The sequence below is a fragment of the Euleptes europaea genome, chromosome 3 (assembly GCF_029931775.1).
Source record: "Euleptes europaea isolate rEulEur1 chromosome 3, rEulEur1.hap1, whole genome shotgun sequence".
Classification (NCBI taxonomy): Eukaryota; Metazoa; Chordata; class Lepidosauria; order Squamata; family Sphaerodactylidae; genus Euleptes; species Euleptes europaea.
In genome coordinates this window covers 58571851-58595375 of record NC_079314.1, presented here as the reverse complement: position 1 = coordinate 58595375, position 23525 = coordinate 58571851, and the positions used below count along the sequence as shown (strand labels likewise).

General features: G+C 43.6%; 2 protein-coding genes across 4 annotated transcripts in view; one reads left to right on the top strand and one right to left on the bottom strand.

The window, feature by feature from the left end:
- The window catches only part of TSPAN12 (tetraspanin 12), a 65912-nt gene extending 61533 nt beyond the window's left edge, over positions 1–4379 (bottom strand). For 2 of the 3 annotated variants that reach the window (XM_056847153.1, XM_056847154.1), the window contains exon 1: positions 4279–4379. In XM_056847153.1, the coding sequence (XP_056703131.1) occupies positions 4279–4344 (66 nt within the window). In that variant the 5' untranslated portion in view covers positions 4345–4379. The remainder of the gene's footprint in view (positions 1–4278) is intronic. The other variant, XM_056847155.1, reaches the window with a different exon arrangement.
- A 9135-nt stretch (positions 4380–13514) lies between these two features.
- On the top strand, positions 13515–13770 carry LOC130475460 (40S ribosomal protein S27-like). The gene has a single exon (XM_056847247.1). The coding sequence runs from the start codon at positions 13533–13535 to the stop codon at positions 13764–13766; it is 234 nt and encodes a 77-aa protein (XP_056703225.1). The 5' UTR covers positions 13515–13532; the 3' UTR covers positions 13767–13770.
- Positions 13771–23525: the final 9755 nt, after the last annotated feature.

Here is a 23525-nt window from a genome sequence, read left to right as displayed (position 1 = left end):
TTTGGGGTACAAATATTGGACCTTTGGCCATTCATAGTGTGTGTGTGTTCTGGATCCATGCATGCACCCCCACTTGTGTGTGGGCTCTTCCCTTTGCTCCTGGAAAAGCTGGTTGTTTTCCTCTTCAGCACTGCTTTCCCTGGACGTCCCATCAAGACTGGTAACTATCACCAGTCCCTGAATCCCTATCCAGTTTCCTCCCTTTTCTATTAGCCGGCTCTGGTATGCTTTGTATGCGTATACTGATTACTTAAAATATATTTCTTGATTTACTATTTTTATTCTTTACTAAAACCATATTTTAATTGTACTCATTTATGAGTTTTCACCCAGGACTATTTTGGTATACATAGGTTATTGATCCCAGTTACCCCCTCACACTCTCTGTCTCTAGCTCTGGGATGGGGAACCTCAGGCCCGGGGGCCGTATGCGGCCCCCGAGGACATTTTTGTGGCCCTCGGGAGCTCCGAGGCCCTGCCGCAGAGGCGGGGCACAGGGTGGCCCTCCCCGAGGGTCTTCCTGGGACTGTGGCTTAAAGGGGCGCTGCGGCGCCCTTTGGACCTCCTCTCGGCGACTGTCGGCTGTTGGTCGGCGAGAGGGGAGGGGGAGGAATGTTTTCCCCAAGGCTGCCACCTACAGCCGCGGCATGCAGGAACGATGCAGCACATTGTAAGCCCCTCTCTCTGCCTGTCGGCTGTTGAGCAGCAAGGGGGAGGGAAGAGGCCGGCGGCTCCTGGTGGCAGAGCATGCATGCGGGAGTCGATTGGGCTTCGGGGGGGGGGCTTTTGTGGACTCTGGGGGTAAGGGTATGGAGACTGGAGCCTGGTCGCGTGGGGCTCCGTGCGCCACTGTGTGTGTGTGGGCAAGGGAGGCGGGGAGGCTGGGGCCCGGTTGCGCAGGGCTGGCGTGTGCGGGAGTGTGTGTGCGTGGGAAGGCTTTTCTCTCTTTTCTTCCTCTTTTTCTGTCACTCCTTCTCCTTTCTCTCCCTCTCTTTCTCCCTCTTTTTCTGTCTCTTTCTTTGTCTCCCTCCATCCTTTTCTTTCCCTCCGTCCTTTTCTTTCTTTCTCCCCCTCTCTCCATTTCTTTCTCCCTTTCTCTCTCTTTCTCTCTCCCTCCCTTTTCCTCTTTCTCTGTTTTCCTTCCTCCCTTCCTCCCTTGCCGATCGACTGTGGGCTGCGCCCCCCTGGTGCCTTGTTTGCTCGGGCTCACCGCTGGCTGCCCTCCCACCTGGGAGGGGGGAGCAGGGGCGCCCTGCAGGCCTTCTCTGTGTGGCCTCCCCTGGGGTTGCCAACCTCCAGGTGGTGGCTGGAGACCTGGCGACCCTAGCCTCTCCCCCCCCAGGAGATCTACACCTGGTATGGCCCCTGAATGATGTCATAAATGTGCAAATGGCCCTTGGCAGGAAAAAGGTTCCCCACCCCTGCTCTAGCTAATTCCCTCAACTGAAGTGGAGACTACTAGGGTAAAAAAAGGGTAGGAAATAAACTTTGCTCAGTGGAGTGGTAGGATCTGGGTAGGATCCACCCCAGTATTGTTCTACGTAAGAGCACTGCACAGAAGCCAAGTTATATTCTGAGCACTACGAAGTATATAAATGGTTTACAAATATTTGAACACACAGCAAAAGTCTGCCTGGTTGGCATAGCAAATGCTGCTCATGACTTGCACACGTCCTATTGTGCTGACACTTGGTTTACAAAACCTGAACTTCATTTTAGCAGGTGTTTATTCCATATGCCTACCTGCCTCTATACAATGAAAGGTTTTCGCACAAGCTTCCTTTATTTAAGTGAACGAACACCTACCAATATAAGGAGGAGACCCTTCAGCAGCCCCAATTCTGCCTATAACAGCATTAGACAACACAGGTCTGAGGTTGCAAATCCCAGCTCATTCTTGCTAAAAGCAACCCTGCTCATTTCAGGAGGGGGGAGCGCCATCATCAAAGCATTTCACATACAAGATTGCCCACCAGGTATACCGAAACATGCTGTTATTGTTCACACATTATTCAACAAAGCTACAATGAACACTGAGAAGGAAACTCAAAATAGAATATGTTTAATTTTTCCCTCCCAAAAAAGTACTGAAATTTGAATTTTTACAGATTTGTTGCAGCCCTAATAGATGTTCAAATTGGTCAAATCATCTCAAAATCAATGCAATTTGCCAAAATGTTTAAAAATTATAAGTATATGACAGAATCTGAAAACTGATAGGTTCTTGTTTTAGTTATGTGCTGAGATGGGCAGCTGTGACGATCCTTGAACGGCCCCACCCCAAGCAGACTTACACTCTTTGAAGTTCATTGACTTCAATGGACTTAGAAGGGTACAACTCTGTTTAGGACTGTACTGTTAATAAACATATTGTTACCAAGAGTTACCGTAACATGTTTGTTTACATAGCTTATTTATCACTCCCCTTTCCCACTGAGACTCAAGGAGGATTACAGAGAATGGAAAGAGAACAAATGTAATCATACAGATAGAATCAAACAATTTAGCTGATTTGTCCTGATTCAGCATAACAATAGTTACAAGGGTACAGTACAGTGTGGGACAATGTAGACCACATGATGGAGACTGTTTGGAGTCTATACACAAGGGGGGCAAGATAGGATGTTTGATGAGCCATGAAACGTGTTTGGTGGCTTCGCCTAAGTTGATCATTCTTTCTCTCCCCCTGCCTTACAAGGGTGCTGTGAGAGTCATTTAGAACTGTAAAGTATGCTAATTTATACACTTATAACTGTTTAGGCCTCTAATTGTGAGCACTCTCCTCCATTTTAGTGAATATCTAAGGCTGTTCATTAGTAACAACAGCAGCATTAATACATTAATTAAAAGGATCACCCCTCAACGGCCCATCTTAGTGCACAAGTTAATGAGAATCATTTAGTTTTCAAATTGTAACTTTTATTTTATCATGCTTAAAAAAAAAGTTATGAGCTGCCCTGGGTGAAATCATGAGGCAGGTGAGCGAGGGGGTACAACCAGAAAATGTAGGCAGGCGTGTGAGTGGCCACAGGTAGGAAGAAGCAGGTGGGCAGGCAGGCAAGAGAGAGTGCCTCGGGAGGGGGGAACAGAGCCACAGCTTGGGGAGTGAGTAATTTCCCTTCTCCAGAGTCTTCACAGGTCCCGCTCTTGTGATTAGCTAAAGCAGTTTCTGGCATTCTTTCCCAGCCTCTTCACATTCCATCACACTTTAGTGTGACCAGGAAACAAAATTAAGAATGAGGCCATACGGAGAGAGTCTCCGATGGCATACAATCAGCTTAGCCTTTCCCCACGCCATTGTGAACCTCTTTGTTTTGTCATGTAGGTTAATGGTTCTATTGTACTGTATTTTTTCTATTGTATTTTTTCTATTGTATTGCATTTTTACCCCACCCTTTCTCCAAAGAGTTCAGGGGGCACCCATTCATGCTCTTCTCCTCCACTTTATCCACACAACCACCCTGTAAGGTAGGTTAGGCTGAAACAGAATGACTAGCTTTATCGAGCTTCATGGCAGTGGGGTGATTTCAACTAGGTCCTAGTCTAACACTCTAACCATTACACTGGCTCTTATTTATATTCATCACAGTAACTGGCTTCACTATACACACTGGAGTAAATGGGATATACTTCACTTATCGGAGGAAAGAGGCTACTTTCGTGTTAAGGACAAAATCTCCCTCTGCCCAACACTGATGGCCCTGGTCATCTCTCAAAGGGATCCTGCAGGGATGAAATGAGGAGGAAAGGAAATGCCAGCACCCTCCCCGCTCTGAATCCTTGCCTTATAGAAGCTCTCTATACACACCCCAAAGGCTGTTTCAACCAAATAAATTTATTTCATCTTCAGTAGCTTATCAACATGCATACATAAATGTTAACAAACAGTTGAAAGACTCAAGGAAGACCAAATTTTTGCAGATAGAATAAAACATCTGCACTTATACCAAGGAGCACATCCTTGAATCTGCATGACTGACTCTGCATCCGGCAGGGGGTACTCTTGGGGTGTTTTCACATGGAATATTAAAAGTAGTTTTTACTTTTTCCACACATGATTCAAAGGCAAACACAACATTGGCCAGAATGTATTTGCATTTTTAAAATAAATGGTTCTCTTGCACTTTCTATCCTGCAGAAAAAACAGATAAAGAATCCGGGTCTATTAAATGCATGCATAGCTGTGCCCTTTGATGCGATGTCTGCAGGCGCAGGGCCTGTAATTTGAGCAGGGCCATTGCCACCTGCTTTGCCTCGCAGAGGGACGTGGGAACTCACCCAGAAGAGCAGGTTGAGGGCATAGAGCAGGCAGCGCAAACACTTCACGGAGTCCTCTCTGGCCATTGTGAGCGCCGCTTGGGAGAAAGCCCCATCCTCAGCCTGGCTACGTCCTCTTATTAGAGCCCCCAGACAGCCAAATACCAGCAACCTGCAAAGAAAAAAAGGGGGGGGGAATATCCTTCCCTTCAAACCGAAGTACCCAGTAATGTCCATTGGCATCTGGTCACACAGCCTGTCAAGATGGCACCTTTCTAATCCACTATAATCAATCCCCCTCCCCAAAAAGATCGTTGTTCCGGGTCTCACAAAGTCATTTACGCTGAGCTGAACCACAAGGCGTGCTTTGGAAGGGTGGGAAAAGTTGATCCTGTTATTACACATTAACCATAGAGACGCAGGATGGTTAGTGTGACACATTAACAAATGTGTGTTCAATGATCCGAACACAAGTTCTGCCCCGAGATGATATGTTTAGGATTGGGGTGTTGCTGGTGCTTCGCTCCTTGGGGCGGGGGGGGGGGGGCTGTTGGCAATAGAGCCTCCAGCTTGTTTAAAAAAATTAACCTGCTTGTGGGGTAAGGATATGATCCCTTGAAACTTGGAGCTGTCAGGGTTGCAAAACGAAAAGCCGAGAGGAACGTGCATGTGTGTGTGTGCATGGAGGGGTGGGGGGTTGGTCACTTAGGGCACTTTCACACATGCCAACGAATGCACTTCCAATCCACTTTCAGGACACTTTAACGCTCGCTTGCAAGTTGATTTGGCCAGTTCCCACAGTCAAATCCAGCTTCAAGGGGCATTGAAAGTGGATTGAAAGGGCATTATCTGGCGTGTGTGAAAGCGCGCCCTAAGAAATGATAGGCAGGAAGCCCCCGGTGGGAGAGGCTCCACAGCTGTGGCAGCAAAGAAAAAGTAACGATGGAGTTATTAACTCCCCCCCCCTCCCCTCCCCTCCAGCTACTTTGGGCAAATCGACGGCATTAACTTCCAGACAATTCCCAGTGGGTCGCCGTGTTGGTCTGTCTGCAGTAGTAGGAAAGAGCAAGAGTGCAGTAGCACCTTAAAGACGAACAAAAAGAATTTTCTGCCAGAAAATATTGTTGTTCAGTCTTGAAGGTGCTGCTGGACTTGCAGACAGCTCCTCTGCCCCGCGGGGATTTGCATTCCCTCCCTGTCCGAGGGCGCTCGGAGCGTGCCCGGTAACGCAGCGCCTGTTCCCTTGCCTGGGAAAGCAGCGCAACACTGCAAGGGGAGGGGAAAGTTTCAGGACTCACCATGCTTACCGCGTGGGCTGCAGAACAGTCCCTGCCAAACGGCTCCGACAGGGCTCCGCCGAGGCAGAAAGAGCTCCGCCGCAGCCAGGAGCCGCCAAGGCACAGCGCTGCCGCCGCCGCCGCCGCCGCCGCCGCCGCCGGGTCAATCCCTGTAACTTGCAGCTCTTCTTCGCTCCCCCCTCCTTTCCCAGCCCGGCCCGGCGGCTCGGTGAAAGGCAGCCACCAGCTGCACAAACCCGTGCCACGCATGCTCCGCGCCCCGCTCGGAGGCTTCTGTCGGGTCTTAGAGCCCCGCCGGCGCCGGCTCCTTTCCTGGGCTTCCACTGTCTCGCACTGGGGCTCTCGGGAGCCGGGGGTCGCCCGCTGCCCTCTTGACGGAGCGGGGGCAAGAACAGGGGCTTTGCGACCCGGTCACATGCTTTCTACGATATGAAATCACGCTGCGACTAATAATAATAATAAAATAATAATAATACAATATAATATATAATAATAATAATACAATATATAATATGATTTAATAATAATTATTAATAATAATCAATAATATACTATAATAATTAATAATAATTAATAATATACGATGATGATGATGATGATGATGATGATTTCCCTGGTTGGCCATTCTCGGTAGCGATGGTCTCACGTGCGAACAGGCGCAGTTAGCGGGCAAGTCAGCTTATCGTTGACTTGCTCTTCAGATCTTTGAGAATCGTCCCCCCTTCACACTGCGTCTCGGGAAGAAGAGACCGTCCTTAGAACCGAAGAATATAAGAACGTAAGAAAGGCCCTGCTGGGTCAGAGCAAGGTCCATCCAAGTCCAGCGGTCTGCTCGCACGGTGGCCAACCAGGGGCCTCTAGGAAGCCCACAAACAAGACCACTGAGGCAGCAGCATTCTGCCTGTGTTCCACAGCACCTAAGATAATAGGCATGCTCCTCTGATACCAGAGAGAATAGGTATGCATCATGACTAGTATCCATTTTGACTAGTAGCCATGAATACAACAACATTGTATGGCAGCCAGAATCCTGGAGGCACTGGCTTGCTAATTTAAAAACCTCTAAGGACCAAAAGCTCTAGAACGGCCGGCTTCTTGCCCCACTGTGGTGGTGGTGGTGGGGGGGGGAACTAGTTATTTCTTTCAGAATCTTAATGTGATTTTATTTTTCCAGGAAAAGAAAACACATATACAAAGACAAGGGCAGTGGAATATCTCTATGATGTTGGGGAGGGGGGCCACACCTGTAAACAATGGCTTGGGGAGGAGAGGGAGTTCAACAGGGATGTGATGTCACCCTCCATTTTCTCCAAGGGAACTGGAGGTAATTCTGGGAGGAATTCCAGGCCCCATCTGAAGGTGCATAAACCTCGCTCCTACAGAGACTCCACACTTTGTTGCTTTTGTCTGACGGTGCTGTCACTGTACATGTAGATACCCTCCGGCATCTCTCTGCAGGCACCCTGAGAGCAGCAGGATGATGAGAAGTGGTCTCTCAGTGGTTCTGACCTTCGGCTTATAGCTCACTGCAGTCCACCACCCTCTGCTTGACTGTCTTTCCATCCCTGGGTTCTTGATCACCTGCCCACATGACAGGATCAGCTCATAACTCAGATTCCCCTTCTTCCTATCACATAACTCTGATGTCACACAACTACCTAGCTGCTCAGTTGGTCTCAGGGCAGGAAAGTAGTGGCCTACTGCCTGGCAGGATATTATAGGATCAAATACTAAAGGTGCCAAAAGCAGGACCTTGGCTAGGGCTGCAAACCAAAGATTCCCTTCCACACACACACAAAACCACCACACATTCTTTTCAATTTGCCAGTTAGAACCAGAAGATGAGACTGCAGGGTTACAACTTAAATTGGAACTAGAGTTCTCCTGGAGTTACAGCGAGCTGATTTCCAGACCACAGAAATCAGTTCCCTTAGAGGAAATGCTACAATAACCAGAAAGAAGGAAATTGTTTTTCTCTTATTTAATTGAAATAGGATATTTTTGAAACCTTGCATATGTCCTTGAGCTGTTGTCTTTGGGCATATTTGGCTTTAAACATAAAAAGTGATTATGAGTTTCAAAAATATGTTCAATATCCTGAAGCTACACACACACACACACACACACACACACACACAGAGTACACTTCCTGTTTTCCTGGGATTTTATGCCTTAATGTAAAAGAAGCAAAATGTGTGTAAAGATAATTCTATTATTTCACTTCTCTTTCAGTGATGAATTATATAGCATGAACAAGCACTTCTGGCAATAAGGCAGGGTTCACGTATGAATGCTTGGCAGGCTCTGTAGGTCTAATGAACAGTCCCCAAGGAGTGCTTCTTTCTACTGGAGTGTCAACTTTTGTAAAATTTCCATGACACCAAAACTGGAAAAGAGCTATTCAGAAAAGTTCCCAGCCAACTAAAGTGGTGCAAAGAAACTGGTCGGGTTAGCAATTCACCCACAACTCAGAAATTCCTTTTCCATTTTGTTCTGTATGGAGCAAGTAAGAATAAAACATCCTGAAGGGAAATTAAATTCTTTTATGAGTGAAAAGGAGTGTGTGTGTGTGGGGGGGGAATTATTATCAGTGTTAGTCATTCTTTAAAATACGGATTTGAAAACCAGAAAATTCAAAGATATAATGTGACCTTTAATGATGCAGTTATTTGTGCATTCCAGTTTCCTTGAGTATCAAAACCACTCCAGATACTTCAGGGGCTTGTTCAGAAATATAAATTGCAATATATGTATAATATTAATGTGTTGAGAGAAGGACGCAAGGAGCGTGACCTTTCCAGTTAATATTTCTCACCCCTGCCATTAGTTCAAGATTATTAAATGATTTATTGATGTACTTATTGTTGTATTAATGCAGCTGCATAAAAATCCCCCCAAACAATAACAAATTGATTGCAAAATAATTTGCAAAATGATAGTCCTTACATGAGTATGAAGAGATAACCAGCCTTATAACGCTTTCTCCTAGCTCCATTGAAAGTGGCTTTGCAGATGACTATATATAAAGACACATTCTTAGAATAGTACAGCATCCTGATTAAGCCTTTGGGACAAGTGTCAAAGGGACCTCCCACCATCCTAGTGCTCCCAGATTTAGATTAACACATGTTCTCTAATATACAGTGCAAACTGATACAGGGCTACTCCAGTCAAAGCCCACTGAAATCAGTGGGTTTAAGAGTGGAGTAGCCCTGCATCATGTGCTAATCTAAATCTGGAGTAAATCTAAATCGAGGTTTAGACTGGAGTAACTATGCATAGGAATCAGACTCTGAAAAGACTTTGACTGCAAGAACAAAACTATATGAAACGTTTATCCTGCCTGTCAATTGTGATCTTCACCTCAGTGCACCTCAAGCCCTGTCCTGCTTGTCCCCACTTACCAAGGAGAGGTGAATGGTAACAATAAAGGCTTTTAAAATGGTGGGCACGGTGGAATGCTTTGCCCCCAAGGGGCCACCTAGCACCCAGCCCACTATCTTTTAGGTGCCATGTAAAGACAGTTTCAGTTGCTCACGACTTTGTTTGATTTCTCTGAACTCTTTTATTTAACCCATTTTACTTACGTTGGTATTTTATTTTTCCTTTGTTTTATTTGATCTTGTTCTTATGGATTAACACAATTCTGCTATCTGTTTGGTCTATTATTATCGTATTTTAAGCCACTGCTTATGATTAATTTTACTGGTGTTTGGGACCTTTTAATTGATTGTTTTATTGTTTCTATTTGATTGCTGATGACCTTGAATAGATTTCTAAAGTGTGACTAAGAAATATCCAGATTAATTGAATGAATGGAATTACTGTTCCAAAATGCAATCCTGGGGGGGGGAGGGTTAGGAAGCATCCAGGGACGGCGCAGCCATGCTGCCTCCTGAGAGGTTTGCTGCTGAGTGCAGCAAGCCAAAAATGCTATTTTGTAGGAAACCCTGTGAAACTGCTCCATCGGGTTTAAAGGGGCTGTGCCAGCCATTTTACGGGCACAAGTTGGCACCTGCAAAAGGGGCAGTACCCAGGATGAATGGGTTTAGGGAATGCAGTGCAGGGCTACTTACACTGTCTCTAGGGAGCAGAACAGCAGTGCAAGCCAATGGGTACCAGCACAGCCTCGCCAGCAGCGTTTCCCCGGCACAAGGGCTCACACCGGCTCCCAAAGCCCTTTCACTCCAGGAATGCTCCCTTTAGCCAGCATTACCTTGAACCAGCAAAAAGGTAGGCATAGCCCCCTGGAACTCTATGGAGGAGTTTCGCAAGGTTTTAAAACAATTACATTTTCAACCTGCATTTTCAGGCCAGCAAGCCACTCGGGAAGCAGCTTGACGGTGCCATACCCAAGCCAGACCCAACTACTACCCCCTCAGGATTGCACTGTTCATGGAGAATTCCAGTAAGGGGAAAGAAAGATCTAGAAAATGAGGGGTATGGTGAAAGAAGATACATTTAAGTCAAATCTTTGAATATCTGCAGCCCAAGACAACTTGCGCCATTTGCTTACTTTAAAAAAAATGTTGTTTGTTCATGTTTCTGGTTCATCATAAGCAGGTCTACTCAGAATCCAACTCAGGAATATTCAATGGGACATACTTCCAGGAATGTGTTCTTAGGACTGGAGCTTTAAGTCATGTTTATTGGCTGGGTACCTTTTAAGGCCATATTTATTTCCTGATCTGAACCGGAATGAAATGCTAAGCCGGCTGCTCGTATATTGTTTATCATGAAGTTTCTGTCTCATCCCTACAGTGTTTGGATGTTTTGTATAACTCAATGGCATACTTCACTTTAAACAGGCTCCCCAGATTGCATCACACTACTATCTATAGAACACTTGGTTCTATCTTTATAGGATCAAAGGAAAGTTCACTGTGCTTTATAGATAAAGATAGATTTAAAGGGGTTACCAAAGTAATTCTCATGTTATGCTGCTCTGACGTGCCTCTTTGAACAACTGGGCACTGCCTTACAGAACGTGCTCCAAGTGTATTGAAGGCTTCTTTGAATTGGGAAAATGTGACTAGTAGCTTGGGTGTGTTGTCACCTGGAAACAACTAGGTTTGGACTAAAAAGCTCAACCAAGATAGCTAACGACCCTTATAGTACAACAACACTAAGCAGAGTTAAACCCCTCTAAGCTCATTGACTTCAGTAGGTTTAAAAGGGTATAACTGTTTAGGATAGCACGGTTAGACTATTATAAGCTGTTTGAATTTCAGAACCCAGTTGGATTCTTTCCTAAGGCACTACTGCATAAATCACACATGCGGGCCCAAAACCATGAAAGATGTCCTGCTGGCCTGGTACTGGAAGCCAGCCTTAACTCTGGTCCAAAATTAGCCATGAGTTCCAGACAGTCCTTGCTCATCTCAGCTGAGTTCTACTGAAAGCTTTTGGAAATGTAAGAAGGAACAGACAGTGGAGAACCATATATGGTCTTTCCCACAAAATCCAGAGCCACACTCGAATGGCTCTGGATGCCGGCTGCAATGCTGCACCCAAAATACAAAATGAAAAATAAGGTGATGAATGTCAGTGATGAAGTTCTGTACCATCTGCTGTGATGGGTAATTTTCCTTGCATTATGTAGGGTGGGAAAAAACAACAAACTCCCCCCCCCCAGATATACTAGCTTTCCAAATGTGGGTGAACACTCACACATTGCAGATGAACATTCAGACGAAGTGAATCTCAAACCGCATTATGAAATACAAGCACTTTGAGAAGACTGTGCCGTATCCTTTCCCAGACATTTGAATCAGATTTGAGAGTGGTTTGTCATGGAGCCAGTGTGGTATTGTGGTTAGAGTGTCAGACTAGGATCTGGGAGACCCTGGGTTTGAATCTTGACTCTGCCATGGAGCCTTGTTGGGTGACCCTGGGCCAGTCACACACTCTCAGCCTAACCTACCTCACAAAGTTGTTGTGAGGATAAAATTGAAGAGTGCCCCCACAGGGGACAGAAGTAGGGTATAAATGAAGAAAATAAATAAATACAAATCACACTAGGAATCCCTCTGTGCCATGGAAGCTCACTGGGTGATGTTGGCTAGCCACACATGCTCCGTCTGGCCTACCTTGTTGAGATGAAATGCTTGTGAGGATCAAATGGAGGAGGGGAGAGCAATGTTGTAAGCCACTTTGGATCCCCACTGGGAGAAAAGCAGGGTATAAATATCTAAATACACTAATAAAAACTCCACTTGCCAGTTTAGGACAAGGAAATCTCATCACTTCTTCTGTGTCTCTGTACCCTTATATGTGGACAGCCATACAGTGAACAAAACGGATAACTGCCTGAAATAAGACATATTGAAACTGTTCCTGTTTGGCTGGTTGCATTTCATGGGAGGCACGTCACGTGCTTTTAAAAAGCAGTGGGGCCAGCAAGGGAAGAGGAAATCATTCCAAAAAGTTGAAAACGACAAAATGTACAGGAACAAAAAAGAACAGCTGGCATGTTCTTGTCAGTAATCTGATACGGGTCTTCTGAGGTGTGTTGCTGTTTTCTTTCTGCTTTACTGAAGCAGCAAATAATAGCAACTAGCAATTTACTTATTATAAAGTACATGCACAGTCTAGCTGTACTAAAACTGCCTTCTGGTTAAAAAAAATCCCTTATACTAAAAAACCTATAAAAATTCTTATTATAAAGTACATACACAGTCTAGCTGTACTAAAACTGCCTTCTGGTTAAAAAAAAAAATCCCTTATACTAAAAAGCTATAAAAATTCATAAGGATCGGATCAATAAGCTTCTGTACACATTTAAAGGTGGCATGTATACATATTACTTTAAAACCTCAAGTTTAATAGGGATTTATTTTTACTTTTTAGCACTTTGATAAGATTAAACAAAAGTCGTGAGCAACTTTGGGATGCTTTTAAACTAAAATCAAAAGATTTTTTTTTCTAATTCCCAAACGTGATAAGGTTTTCCAATTCCTGCTTTCATATATTCTGCTTTCTATGCAAACCCCCCCCCCCCCACACACACACACACACACAAATCTTCCCTCTGGTTATGTTTGTAAGAGAAGTTTAAAGCAGTGGTTAAATTCAGAATGGTAAATCATAAGCATTTTACATATTTTACAGAGTTATACCCTTCTAAATCTTCTGAAGTGAAAGTTAAAGTGAAACACCTCTTCAAAGCTAACATAACAGTTGTCATCTCATTATAGATGGGTTGGATTCAGTCAGCAATTCCGCTGGTGAAAAAGGAAGGGGGAATCCCCTTTGACTGCCCAAAAAGATATGATGGGGATTGGTGGATCTGCACGGGCAAAAGCTATGTGGGGTGGAAGCTCTGGTAAGAAGGAGACCTGAGCAAGACTGAGTGAAAAGTGGACCGGATCCAACTCAATGCCGTTCATTTAATTTAAATTACAAAAAATAATAAATTTATTGAGAAAGGTAGTACGAACGTAGGTGATTTTACATCTACACAGTCCAGCTACAGAAAAAAAGCTTTGCTATCCAGCACTTGAATATCCAGAATGCTCAATTAAATGGCATTGCCCAGAGCACAGGCTCCTCCCCATCAGCCACCATACCCTTGGGGAGCACACATGACCCTCTCCTGCCTCTCTTAAATGGAAGGGTTTTGTTTTTTAAAAAAAAAATACTTATGTCTGAGAATCAAAAGGCTCTGTATACAGTATGAACCTTTTTGACCAGAATGAGAGTTTGTTGAGAACAACACTAATATTGCTGCCAGTTGTGTCGTGTAGGGTGGCATGAGGGCCATTTCTGTGGTGGGTGGTGAGTCACAAGTAAAGGCAGTGGGAGTGTTTTTTTGGATGGCTCTGGGGCAAGCTTCTTATTTATTTATTATTTTTAAAAACTTAATTTGTGGTTTACCTTTTGTGCAGAGACTCAAGGCAGATTACACAAGTAAAAACAACAGGAACAGTATAAAGCATACAACAAGCAATGTTTGGCCGTAGCTGCTTCCACGCGAACATGCCTCTGGCAAAAGATCTCCTGCATCCCTCCCCCGAGGAGAAGAGGGAGCATAAGAAAAAGTGCTTGGTTCAGAGTCCTTACTTCATGGATGTGAAATGTCCAGGTTGCTACAAAATCACCACTGTGTTCAGTCATGCTCAGACAGTGGTTCTCTGTGTCAGCTGCTCAACTGTCCTGTGGCAGCCCACTGGAGGAAAGGCCAGGTTGACAGAAGGATGCTCCTTCAAATGAAAGCAGCATTTGTCCTGAATGGGTGGGGCTATGTGCACAATCACCGGGTCAAATGCTTGAAGGCTCAAGAGTGCTGATCAGGGCATGTGAGTAACACAGGCTGTGACTACATGACCCTTGAGACTTCAGCCGCTCACAATGGAACATGAGAAGGAAATGTGCACTGTCCTTGTAGCCTCACCCATTTGACTCAATAAAGTTTGGATAAAAATTAAAAAACAAGCAATGCAATAAAATCTAAAGTAAAATTATTATATCATCCATACAATAAAGCAAGATTACAAAACTAAAGAACAAGGCAACGAAACAGTATAATATATACCATCAATAATGCAATAATGCAATAATGCAGTACACCCACTAGCCCATATACATACTGGGGAGCTCTATTTGTTCCTGGCCCCAGCTGATAGCTACTGATCCTTTACTACAGTACTGTCTATCTATAGGTGAAAGAGAGTCCCATTTTGCACTAATGTACACTTTTGACCTCCAAATAACAGTGAAGAAAATGCAGAAGTTGGCACTCTTTCATATATAAAATTATCCTAAAACATGTATTTCAAGATTTATTTGTGCAAACAAAAAATATATGGGCTTCAGGGAGATTTTGTTTAGAGTATCCACCAGTGTCATCTAAGGGTAGTAATATATTGCAACTTCTTAGCGACATGTCAGAATCTTTGGTGAATCACAACAGTTAAATCTTGTTTTGTTGCTCTTTTCCCAATAAATTGGTGTCAACTACATTGGCCGCTATCCAACACAGAGTTAAGAGTCTTATGCCCTTTGGAAATCAATGTGCTTAAACTTGCTTAACTCTGCCTTATAACGTGGCTCTCAAATGTAAACTCAAAGCGGACTAGAAAGAAACATCCATTGACTGGCAGTCTCTGTACAGGTACTTCACATTTTGTCTACACAAAGCCATTTGAGCGCTATCATGATAATTTAATTTTCTTCTTCCCCTTATGTTCCAGATAGCTCAAAACAGTATCCCACAGTTCCCTGCTGGAAACTAAATATTATGCTTTCAAAGGGAAGGCATTCTTCAGTCAAGTTCAACTAAAGGATCTCACAAGGGGGCTGTCTGTGTTGTCCAATGCATTTATGAGCCAGGATCAGTAAATAAAGAAAGCAAACTACATCTGTCCTGTAACTTTAGAGGTCACCAAGCAATTCCAACAACCATAAGTCACCAGTCTAATGGAATTTCACATTTCCTTCATTTAGAGTTTTCTGTCACATTGGCCAGCATCTGACGCCAGAATGTCCAACGTGTGGATATTCCCACAAAAAGTATTGCACTGTATGTTTTTCATTTTGACATCTTTGGCATACATTTATAATGGTGGTGGGGGGTTAACCCTCATTTTAATGTGAAATATACTCTTGCAGTATATCTGTGTGGTGATCTGCGTGGAAAAATTGGTAGGAGTGAAGAGGGGATTGTTTGTTTATTTTTTTTCATTTCATTTCATTAACCTTTATTGGCATACCAAAGACAGAGATAGAAAAAACAACAACAAAATACCTCCAAAGGGCAATACATATAAGTTACAGTCGGGTTAATAAAACTTTTCTTGTTCTTTAAGAACTCCTGTAAGAAATTCAGCCACGGTAGCAGTAATTTTGGGATCATGGTCACTCAAAAGAAATTTGCATTTCACTTCATTATTCCTGTATGTCTTGTACTGGAGCAAAGTAGATAGCAGTTTATCCCGCAGAGTCACATAGAAGGGGCAATCTAAAAGGATGTGGTCAATTGTATCTAACAAGTTTAAACGGCATGTGCATAGGCGTTCATGTCTAGGGATCTGGAGGTATCGGCCTAAGAGCATCCTAGATGGGAATGCATTAACCCTAGCTAATAGAAAAGCGCGGCGTTGAGAAGGTATCTCTAGGTTATCTAGATACCTAGCCATTTTACCCGATCCATTATTAAGGCCTAGGGCCGCCGGAGAGCAGATGGGGGGAAGAGCTGGGTTAAAATTCTGCAATTCTACATCAAGGAGACGTTGCTTGATTCTTTTAAAGATGTAAGATTCATTGGCCAGAGCAAGATTATCTAAATCAATTCCAATTTGACAGAGTCTAGATCTAATCAATATGTCCCATGAGAAATAATGAAGTTCACTTTTCAAGAAATATAAAAGGGAACTTGGCTCAGTTTGAAAATATAATTTGAGCCAATATCTTATTGTTTGAATCCAGGCTTTGGTGGCAATCAAGTTTTGCCCAGTTTCATAACAAATTGTGAAATATGAGACACATTTAGGTATCCCCAATATTTGTCTAAGAAATATGGCTTGGATGTTCTCCACTTCTTGATTAAGAGTTCCAAGCCATAAGGGAACTCCAAACAGAAGTTGGGGGAATATTTTCAAATTCAGGATTTTTATCACTGCAGGAACACACTGATTCCCCTTCGCGTAGAAAAACTGCTTGAGTTGATTTAAGGAAATCCTGGTGGCTTTAATAGTATTTTGTCGATGTATAGACCAATTGAGATTATAGTTATAAGTTTGTTTATTTAAAACATTTATTAGCTGCCTTTCTACCTTGCGGAACTCAAGGCAACTTACAATATGAATAAAACAACAATTATAAAACACATTAAAACAGGTGGGGAACCTTTTTTCCGCCAAGGGCCATTTCGATATTTATAACATCATTCGCGGGCCATACAAAATAATCAACTTAAAAATTAGCCGACCAAGCCCCAAGCAGGCAGCTGCCCCAGATGACCACCCCCTCGTGCGGGCAAGCAGGCAGGCATCCAACCGGTGGTGCACTCGCCCACCTGGTGGCACAGGATGGTTTGCTACGCCAGCTGGGCGTAGCCATCCAGCCGCACGCCAGAATTGCTCCTGCTCTGCATGGTCGGGGCCGGATTCTACAGCCAGCTCCTGCTACCTCTGCCTGCAGGGATGAAATGAGAACAAAAGGCAGTGTGGGATAGTGAACAAAGTATTGGACTTTTATAAGGAAGACCTCAGTTGAATCCTTATGAAGGTAGGAACTTCACTGGCTGACCTGGAGTATCACTGTCTCTTACAACCTACTTGGGGGTTGCCGATGTTTGATGTCAAAAATTACAGGCACGTCTGAGCAAAGCCAGAGAGTGAAAACAGGCTGGACTTGGCAGGTTAGGGTGGAGCATAGATGAATCTAGATGCTGCAGATGTGGAATACAATACAATACAACTAGAGTGGTAGGGAAGAATCTGGCAATCAGAGATGGGAAGAGCCTGGGAAGAATCTGAAGCTCCCCCAGCCCCAACACACACCTGGCAGAACACTTTTTGATCAGTTGGTCTACTAATATACTGCCTGGCTAGCAATCAAGTATCACTGATGTGTTGTGAGAAAAGAATGGATAACCCCAAAACACATCATCCTAAACACCATAGTGGCAGGGTGAGATAAAATCATGTGATAAATTACTGTTCCCAGAGAGACGTAGATTCTTCAGACCAGCTGCATGAGAAAAAGCCCTACCAGGATGGGACTGGGAGATCTATGTAGAGTTTGCTTATCTGAACACCTTCAACCTATATACAATCCAAATTTCAGCTGCTTTTGTACTACACACCAGAAGTATTTTGTTTGGTGGATGTGTGGTAGAGGTAGAGTTGCCCACTCTAGCTTGAGAAATTTGAGGTGTGGAACTTGGGGAGGGTGGGGTTTTTGGAGTGGAGAGACCTCAGTGGGGTATAATGCCACAGAGTAACTGATCTCTGTAGTCTGGAGGTCAGTTGTAATTCCAGGAGATCATCAGGCCACACCTGGAGGTTGGCAACCATAAGTAGAATTCAGGAATAAACACACATATTTAGCACCAATAGGGTGTGCTGAGTGCTATACAGCATCTGAAAATAAGTCTCTACTCAGAACACTTACCACCATTGCTAAATAGACAAAATGTGGTAATAGTAATTTCAGAATATAAGATTTCACAAAGGAAAATGAAACATTGAGGACCAAACTACATGTTCCTTTGTAAATTGGTGATCGCATCTCCCAAAGTGGTTTTGACCTAAAGGTGGAGGAGGGAGCCAGATTGGGGGCAAAGTAATCACCAAGAGGGGGTTTAGCTGTTTTCCCTATGCTGTTTCCCTCACTGAAATCACCACTCCTGGGCCCGCAAGTAACCCAGTCAGGGAAAGGAGATAACCTGAGCAAATTACAGCCCAAAGGAGTCTGTTTCAACCAGGAAACAGCATGGGGGAAAGAGAAAGAATATGCCATCCTCAATGCTGCAGTACAGGTCCAGCTGGCCTCTCCACGTGTAGCTGCTCTTGAGAGTAAAAAATAAAAAAACATAGTAGGAGATGTGATTTGGCTGGAGTAGAGGTATCCAACATAACATATACCTTAGGCCTTAGTTTTTCCCAGATCAAATATTATTTATTAGTGATCCAGACAATGGAGTGGACCTTGAGGTATCCAAATGTATAGATGGTTTGAGGGACTCCTAAGAAGATTGTGAAGGACTTGGTAAGAAGCCCTGTATATTACCCACCCTTACCACCAGCTATGGCTACCACATCTCTCCAATTCAGGCATCAAAACAGCAGATGAGAGTGACTGCAAGTAAAAGCAACATTACACACATTGGGATTTCACAGATGTATCTGTGGTATCCTTGACATGTTTGTAATGGCCTATGGCTAAATGCAAATAAAACCATTCACATATTGACTGATAGGATCTGATGGCAGACAGGAGTGAGCAGAGATAAATTTCACAACTGATGTAACAAAGATAAACATTCCCGTTGTCATCTGGAGTCAGAGTAAATCGTAAGGCAACCAAGCCTGTACCTGACACAATCATTTAGTATGACAGAGTCCCAAACAGCCTGGGAAGAATTCCAAACCTGGTTGGTTAGTCTGCAGAATGGAGGATGAGATTCAGTGTCTGTTAAGTGGGAAAAGCAAAGTGAATGTAAAATCAACAGAACGGTTCCTGAGCCTACAAAGTGGCTTAAAAGAAGCTGCCAGAGTGAAGCAGACCAGTGGTCCATCTTAGCCTTGTAGTTTTATACAGACCAGCAGCCCTTCAGGTTCTCAGCCTTTAGCTTTCCAGGCCTACTACCTGCAATCAGGGACTGACCTTGGGAAATTCTATACATAAAGCCTGCACTCAGCTGCTGAGCAATGATCTCTCTTTTCCATCCTACAGTGACTCAAACAACCAATGGAGCTGCTACAACTGATGAACAAATCTATATACTTGGGTAATCTGAAGACTCTATCCAACATGACAAGACGTCCTATATATTCCCCACCTTGATAATCAACTATGGCTACCATATTTGTGCAGACCTTCATGTTTGCAAGGGAGAAAAGGGATGACGCAGAGAAGGGGTGGGGGGATCAAGGCAGAACAAGTAAACTAGCTATACTAGCTCGATCACTGCACCCACATCACACCATTGCTGTGAGTCCTTATAAACAACTACTTAGGTACCCTGAGTCATAAAATCAGGTCATAAAGTGGCAAGAATCATGAGAACCATAAGTGTTTATGCAGTTTTACTGTAGATTATGAAGGATTATAATCTATTCTTGCAAACTATCCTTTGTTGCCATTTAAGTGACAAAGTGCAGGCATTCCAGGCATAACAGGCCCATTAATAACAACTGTAAACCGATAGCCTTTAGAATAATTTATCATCGTGTTCCTGGCAGATTGGTTTACTTTAATCCTGTTTACGGTGGAAGTCTTGCTATTTAAAGGTAGTCTGGTTCCAGTATATAAATCACTTGGAACTAAGAATTAGCATTCCATATTTATTTTAGATTATTTTAAAGATATTTATTCGATTAACAGCATACTAATTTTGTTGCTACACTGCAGTAAGAAAGTGGAATAATTATTTTCCACATATAGTATTTCAGTGATAGATCATATGCTTTGTGCGCAAAAGGTCTCAGCTTCAATCTTTGGCTTCTCAAGTTAAAAGGATTGGGCAGTAAATGATGTAAAGCACCTTATCTGTGACCCTACAGAGCTACTGCTAGTCCATAGGCAATATTGGTCTCAATATACCAGTGGTCTGATTTGGTATAAGGCAGCTCCATGGGTATCATACAAGTATTCCAAACATGTTTATTTTATTTATTTATTTACAAAATTTGTATCCCACCTTTCTGCCCTCACAAGGGCCAGTAAGGTGGCTAACAACTTAAAACATCTTAACTCACATCTTAGAAGCCATTAAAATCAACCACCCCCACATCCTTAAAAAAATTGAAAACAAAGTTAGAATACACACAAGACATAAAAACAGCACTTAAAACATTTGGTTAGGATGGAGGGAACACTGAGGGGCTACCAACTGAAACAAAGAAGTCTTCAACTGCTGGCAGAAAATGGCAACTGAAGAGACAGATTAATCTTCCTGGGGAGAGAGTTCCACAGCTATGGTGCCAAGACCAAGAAGTCCCTCTCCATGTTGCCACCCACCTAATGTCCAAAGGTGGGGACACCCAAAGCCTCTGAAGATAACTGTAGTGGTCAGGCAGGTTCATAAGGGCATATGTGTTCCTTCAGGTATGTTGTTCCCAAACCATATAGGGCTTTGAAAATCAAGACCAGCACCTTGCTTTGCCACCATGTGGCCTAGAATCTTGGTTTTGTTTTTTAAAAGGAAACTGAGATTTCCAGGAAGTTTGATTATGTGTCTAATATCAAATTATCTGTGCATGCAAAATTTGTGTTTGATGATCCAGCCCAGAATCATCTTTAAGAACCTTGTACTTGAGTATAAGTACAGGTAATCATGGGCCAGTCACACACTCTCAGCCTTGACCCTGGCTAGTATTTGGATGGGAAACCTCCAAGGAATACCAGGATCATGACTCGGAGGCAGGCAATGGCAAACCACCTCTGAAGGCCTCTTGCCTTGAAAACCCTACAGGATTGCCATAAGTCAGCTGTGACCTGATGGCAAACCCCCACCAAAAACTGTACGTATAAATGCCATAAAAATACAGTTTAGATCCTAACTTCTTTTCCCACTAATGCTAGGTACTTCCTTCTTGTGGAAAAGTGGCAGGGCACTTTTGACCAATTCACTCTTCTGACTGCTGTGCTCCCCCCACCCACAAAGGTATCTACTGTATCACCTTGGGTATCACAATTTGGGATGTCGCAGAAGACAGAAGCAGATAGGTAGGGAAGTTATTGTTTATGCAGTGTAGTGGAGAACTTCAATTGTTGAGAATAGTATAAATGAATTAAGAACCAAATATAAATAAATATGAAAAGAACCCCAACATTTTTTTATGCTCTGGGACCTGGCAGTTACCTGAAGGACCATTTCTCCCAGCATGAGTCTGTGTACAAACTCCATCCCTGCATCCAATGTCTCCTTACTGTGTCTTCTATCAAGGAAGTCTGTTCTGCAATGGCCCATTCCAGGGCATTTCCAGCTGTTGCTTCATTGCTCTGGAATGAGTTACCAGTGGAGAGAAGATCTACTACCTCAATAGTGTTTGCAGAGCATGCAGGATTTCGAAGTGCCTTTGGCTGAGGGGTCATGGAAGTCTTAGCTGCCTGTTGAATTTTGGCAGGGTCAATATCTCTGTCCTTCCTGTTGCATATCTGTAATTACTGGATTTTAATTGTCCATCTGTATATGGGCACTTGTTTAAAAAAATTATTTCTTGTGAACTGCCTTCTCTATGAGTGGGTACTTTGGGCTCATAGGAGTCTGTTATGTCCCTTAACACATTACAGTTCTGTCAGGAACACACCATTTAGGAATCACTGTTCTGAATATCCTTTCCTCAGTAAATCCCCCACTCACTCTTCATGATGGCTTTGGCTAATCAGCACATCTGCTTGTTAGTGCCTGCTATGTTCTCATTCAAGCTGTCATCAGGACTTCCTTCTCACAATTCATCTCTGGATAGAGTTTGCAAGAGTTGAACGTGCTAAATATTAACAACTTCCTTCGCAGAAAATGCCTAGCGTCATCCCACTCAAGTTCACATCCTCCTGCTACAGGCAGTCCCATAGGATGTACAGTGGAATGTGTACACTTGAACCTTCTATCCGTCGGCCAATCAGTACAGCATGGAAACAGGACCATGTACAAGACAGAGTAAGCTTTCTGCACATCCAACAGGACCCCTGGGTATGCACACACAAAAACGTTTCCTTCAGCACCGACAGCAAAGGGCACACACCACCCTCACACTAGGAAGAACATTGTGCGTGAAGTCATGAACTCCTGGCAACAGGAGGGCAGAGCACTGGCACATGGCAATCTGCCTGTAAACGTGAAGGGAAGCAAGATGCTTTCTTCAGCAAAAAGGAAGCAAAAGATATTGAGATCCACTATCTTTCTATGGAGTCAGAAGAGCAGAAAATCTTCCAAATCTCATACTGAGACCTAAGGATGCTTGCATATTGAGACGTTATCTTGCTAGATAATCCCCCTCACCACAGAGGATGAAACGGGTTGTCTCAGGTGGAAAGGTTTAGGACTCAAAGATGCAGCAAATGATCAATCACTATATCTAGTTTACTATTTTACCTCCATGGAAGGGCCTTATGGATATCCAATGTGGTTGTTCCTTCTTGAAATTATCATTTTATCAACATGCCTGAATTTGGAATTTGACCGTTTTCTGCTCAGATCCTTCAGAAATATTTATAGTATTTATAAATTTGCATCACTTTTGATCTTTCCATTTTGTGTATTTAAACTTTGAAACTAATTGTGAATAAATGAAGGAAATAAATAAATAAATGGGGAACACTCAGTATTTGACAAGAGCCTTTTTGAGATCTGCAGTGTGACTTGGCAACAATATAATCAATGGAACCCTTTTATTCTTTATAGATCATTTTTACACTGCTTATTTATACTTGCTTTTCAGTACCCAAATATTCTACAACCGAGTGTTACAACAGTTACTCCAAATGCCTTTTATCTAAGCCAGGAGACAGTACATTTGCTCCCTCTGCTGGCTACTGGTAATGACACAAGACTCTTTTGAATGCTCTGTGCAGACTTTGGCTCCAACCACTCTTTTTCCCCCTTTAAAAATCATCCATAGGCAGGACTCGGGTTGCCAAGCTCCAGGTGCCGGCTAGAGATCTCCTAGGATTACAACTGATCTCCAGGCATTAGAGATCAGTTCACCTGGAGAAAATGGCCACTTTGGAAGGTGGACTCTATGGCATTATACCTCCCTCCCCTCCCCAAACCCCATCCTCCTCAGGCTCCAGCCCCAATATCTCCAGGTATTTCCCAGCCCAGAGTTGGCAACTCTAGACTGGACTGATTCTGATGAGCTTCTATTTGACTGCTTCGGACAAGCTTACACATAATGATGCAAGATTTGAGTTCAGTAGCACCTTAAAGATCAACAAGATTTCCAGGATGTAAGTTTTCAAAAGTCAATGGTCCCTTCAGAGCCAGCGTGGTGTAGGGGTTAAGAGTGGTGGTTTGGAACGGTGGAGTCTGATCTGGAGAACCGGGTTTGATTCCCCAACTCCTCCACGTGAGCGGTGGAGGCTAATCTGGTGAACTAGATTTGTTTCCCCACTCCTCCACACGAAGCCAGCTGGGTGACCTTGGGCAAGTCATTCTCTCTCAGCCTCACCCACCTCACAGGGGGTCTGTTGTGGGGAGGGGCGATTGTAAGCCGGTTTGATTCTGCCTTAAGTGGTAGAGAAAGTCGGCATATAAAAACCAACTCTTCTTCTTCATCATCAGGTCTTTGACTCTTGAAATAT

Bases quoted from the DNA above. Each gene is read 5' to 3' on its own strand.
- LOC130475460 (XM_056847247.1), top strand. From the start codon at position 13,533: ATGCCTCTGGCAAAAGATCTCCTGCATCCCTCCCCCGAGGAGAAGAGG.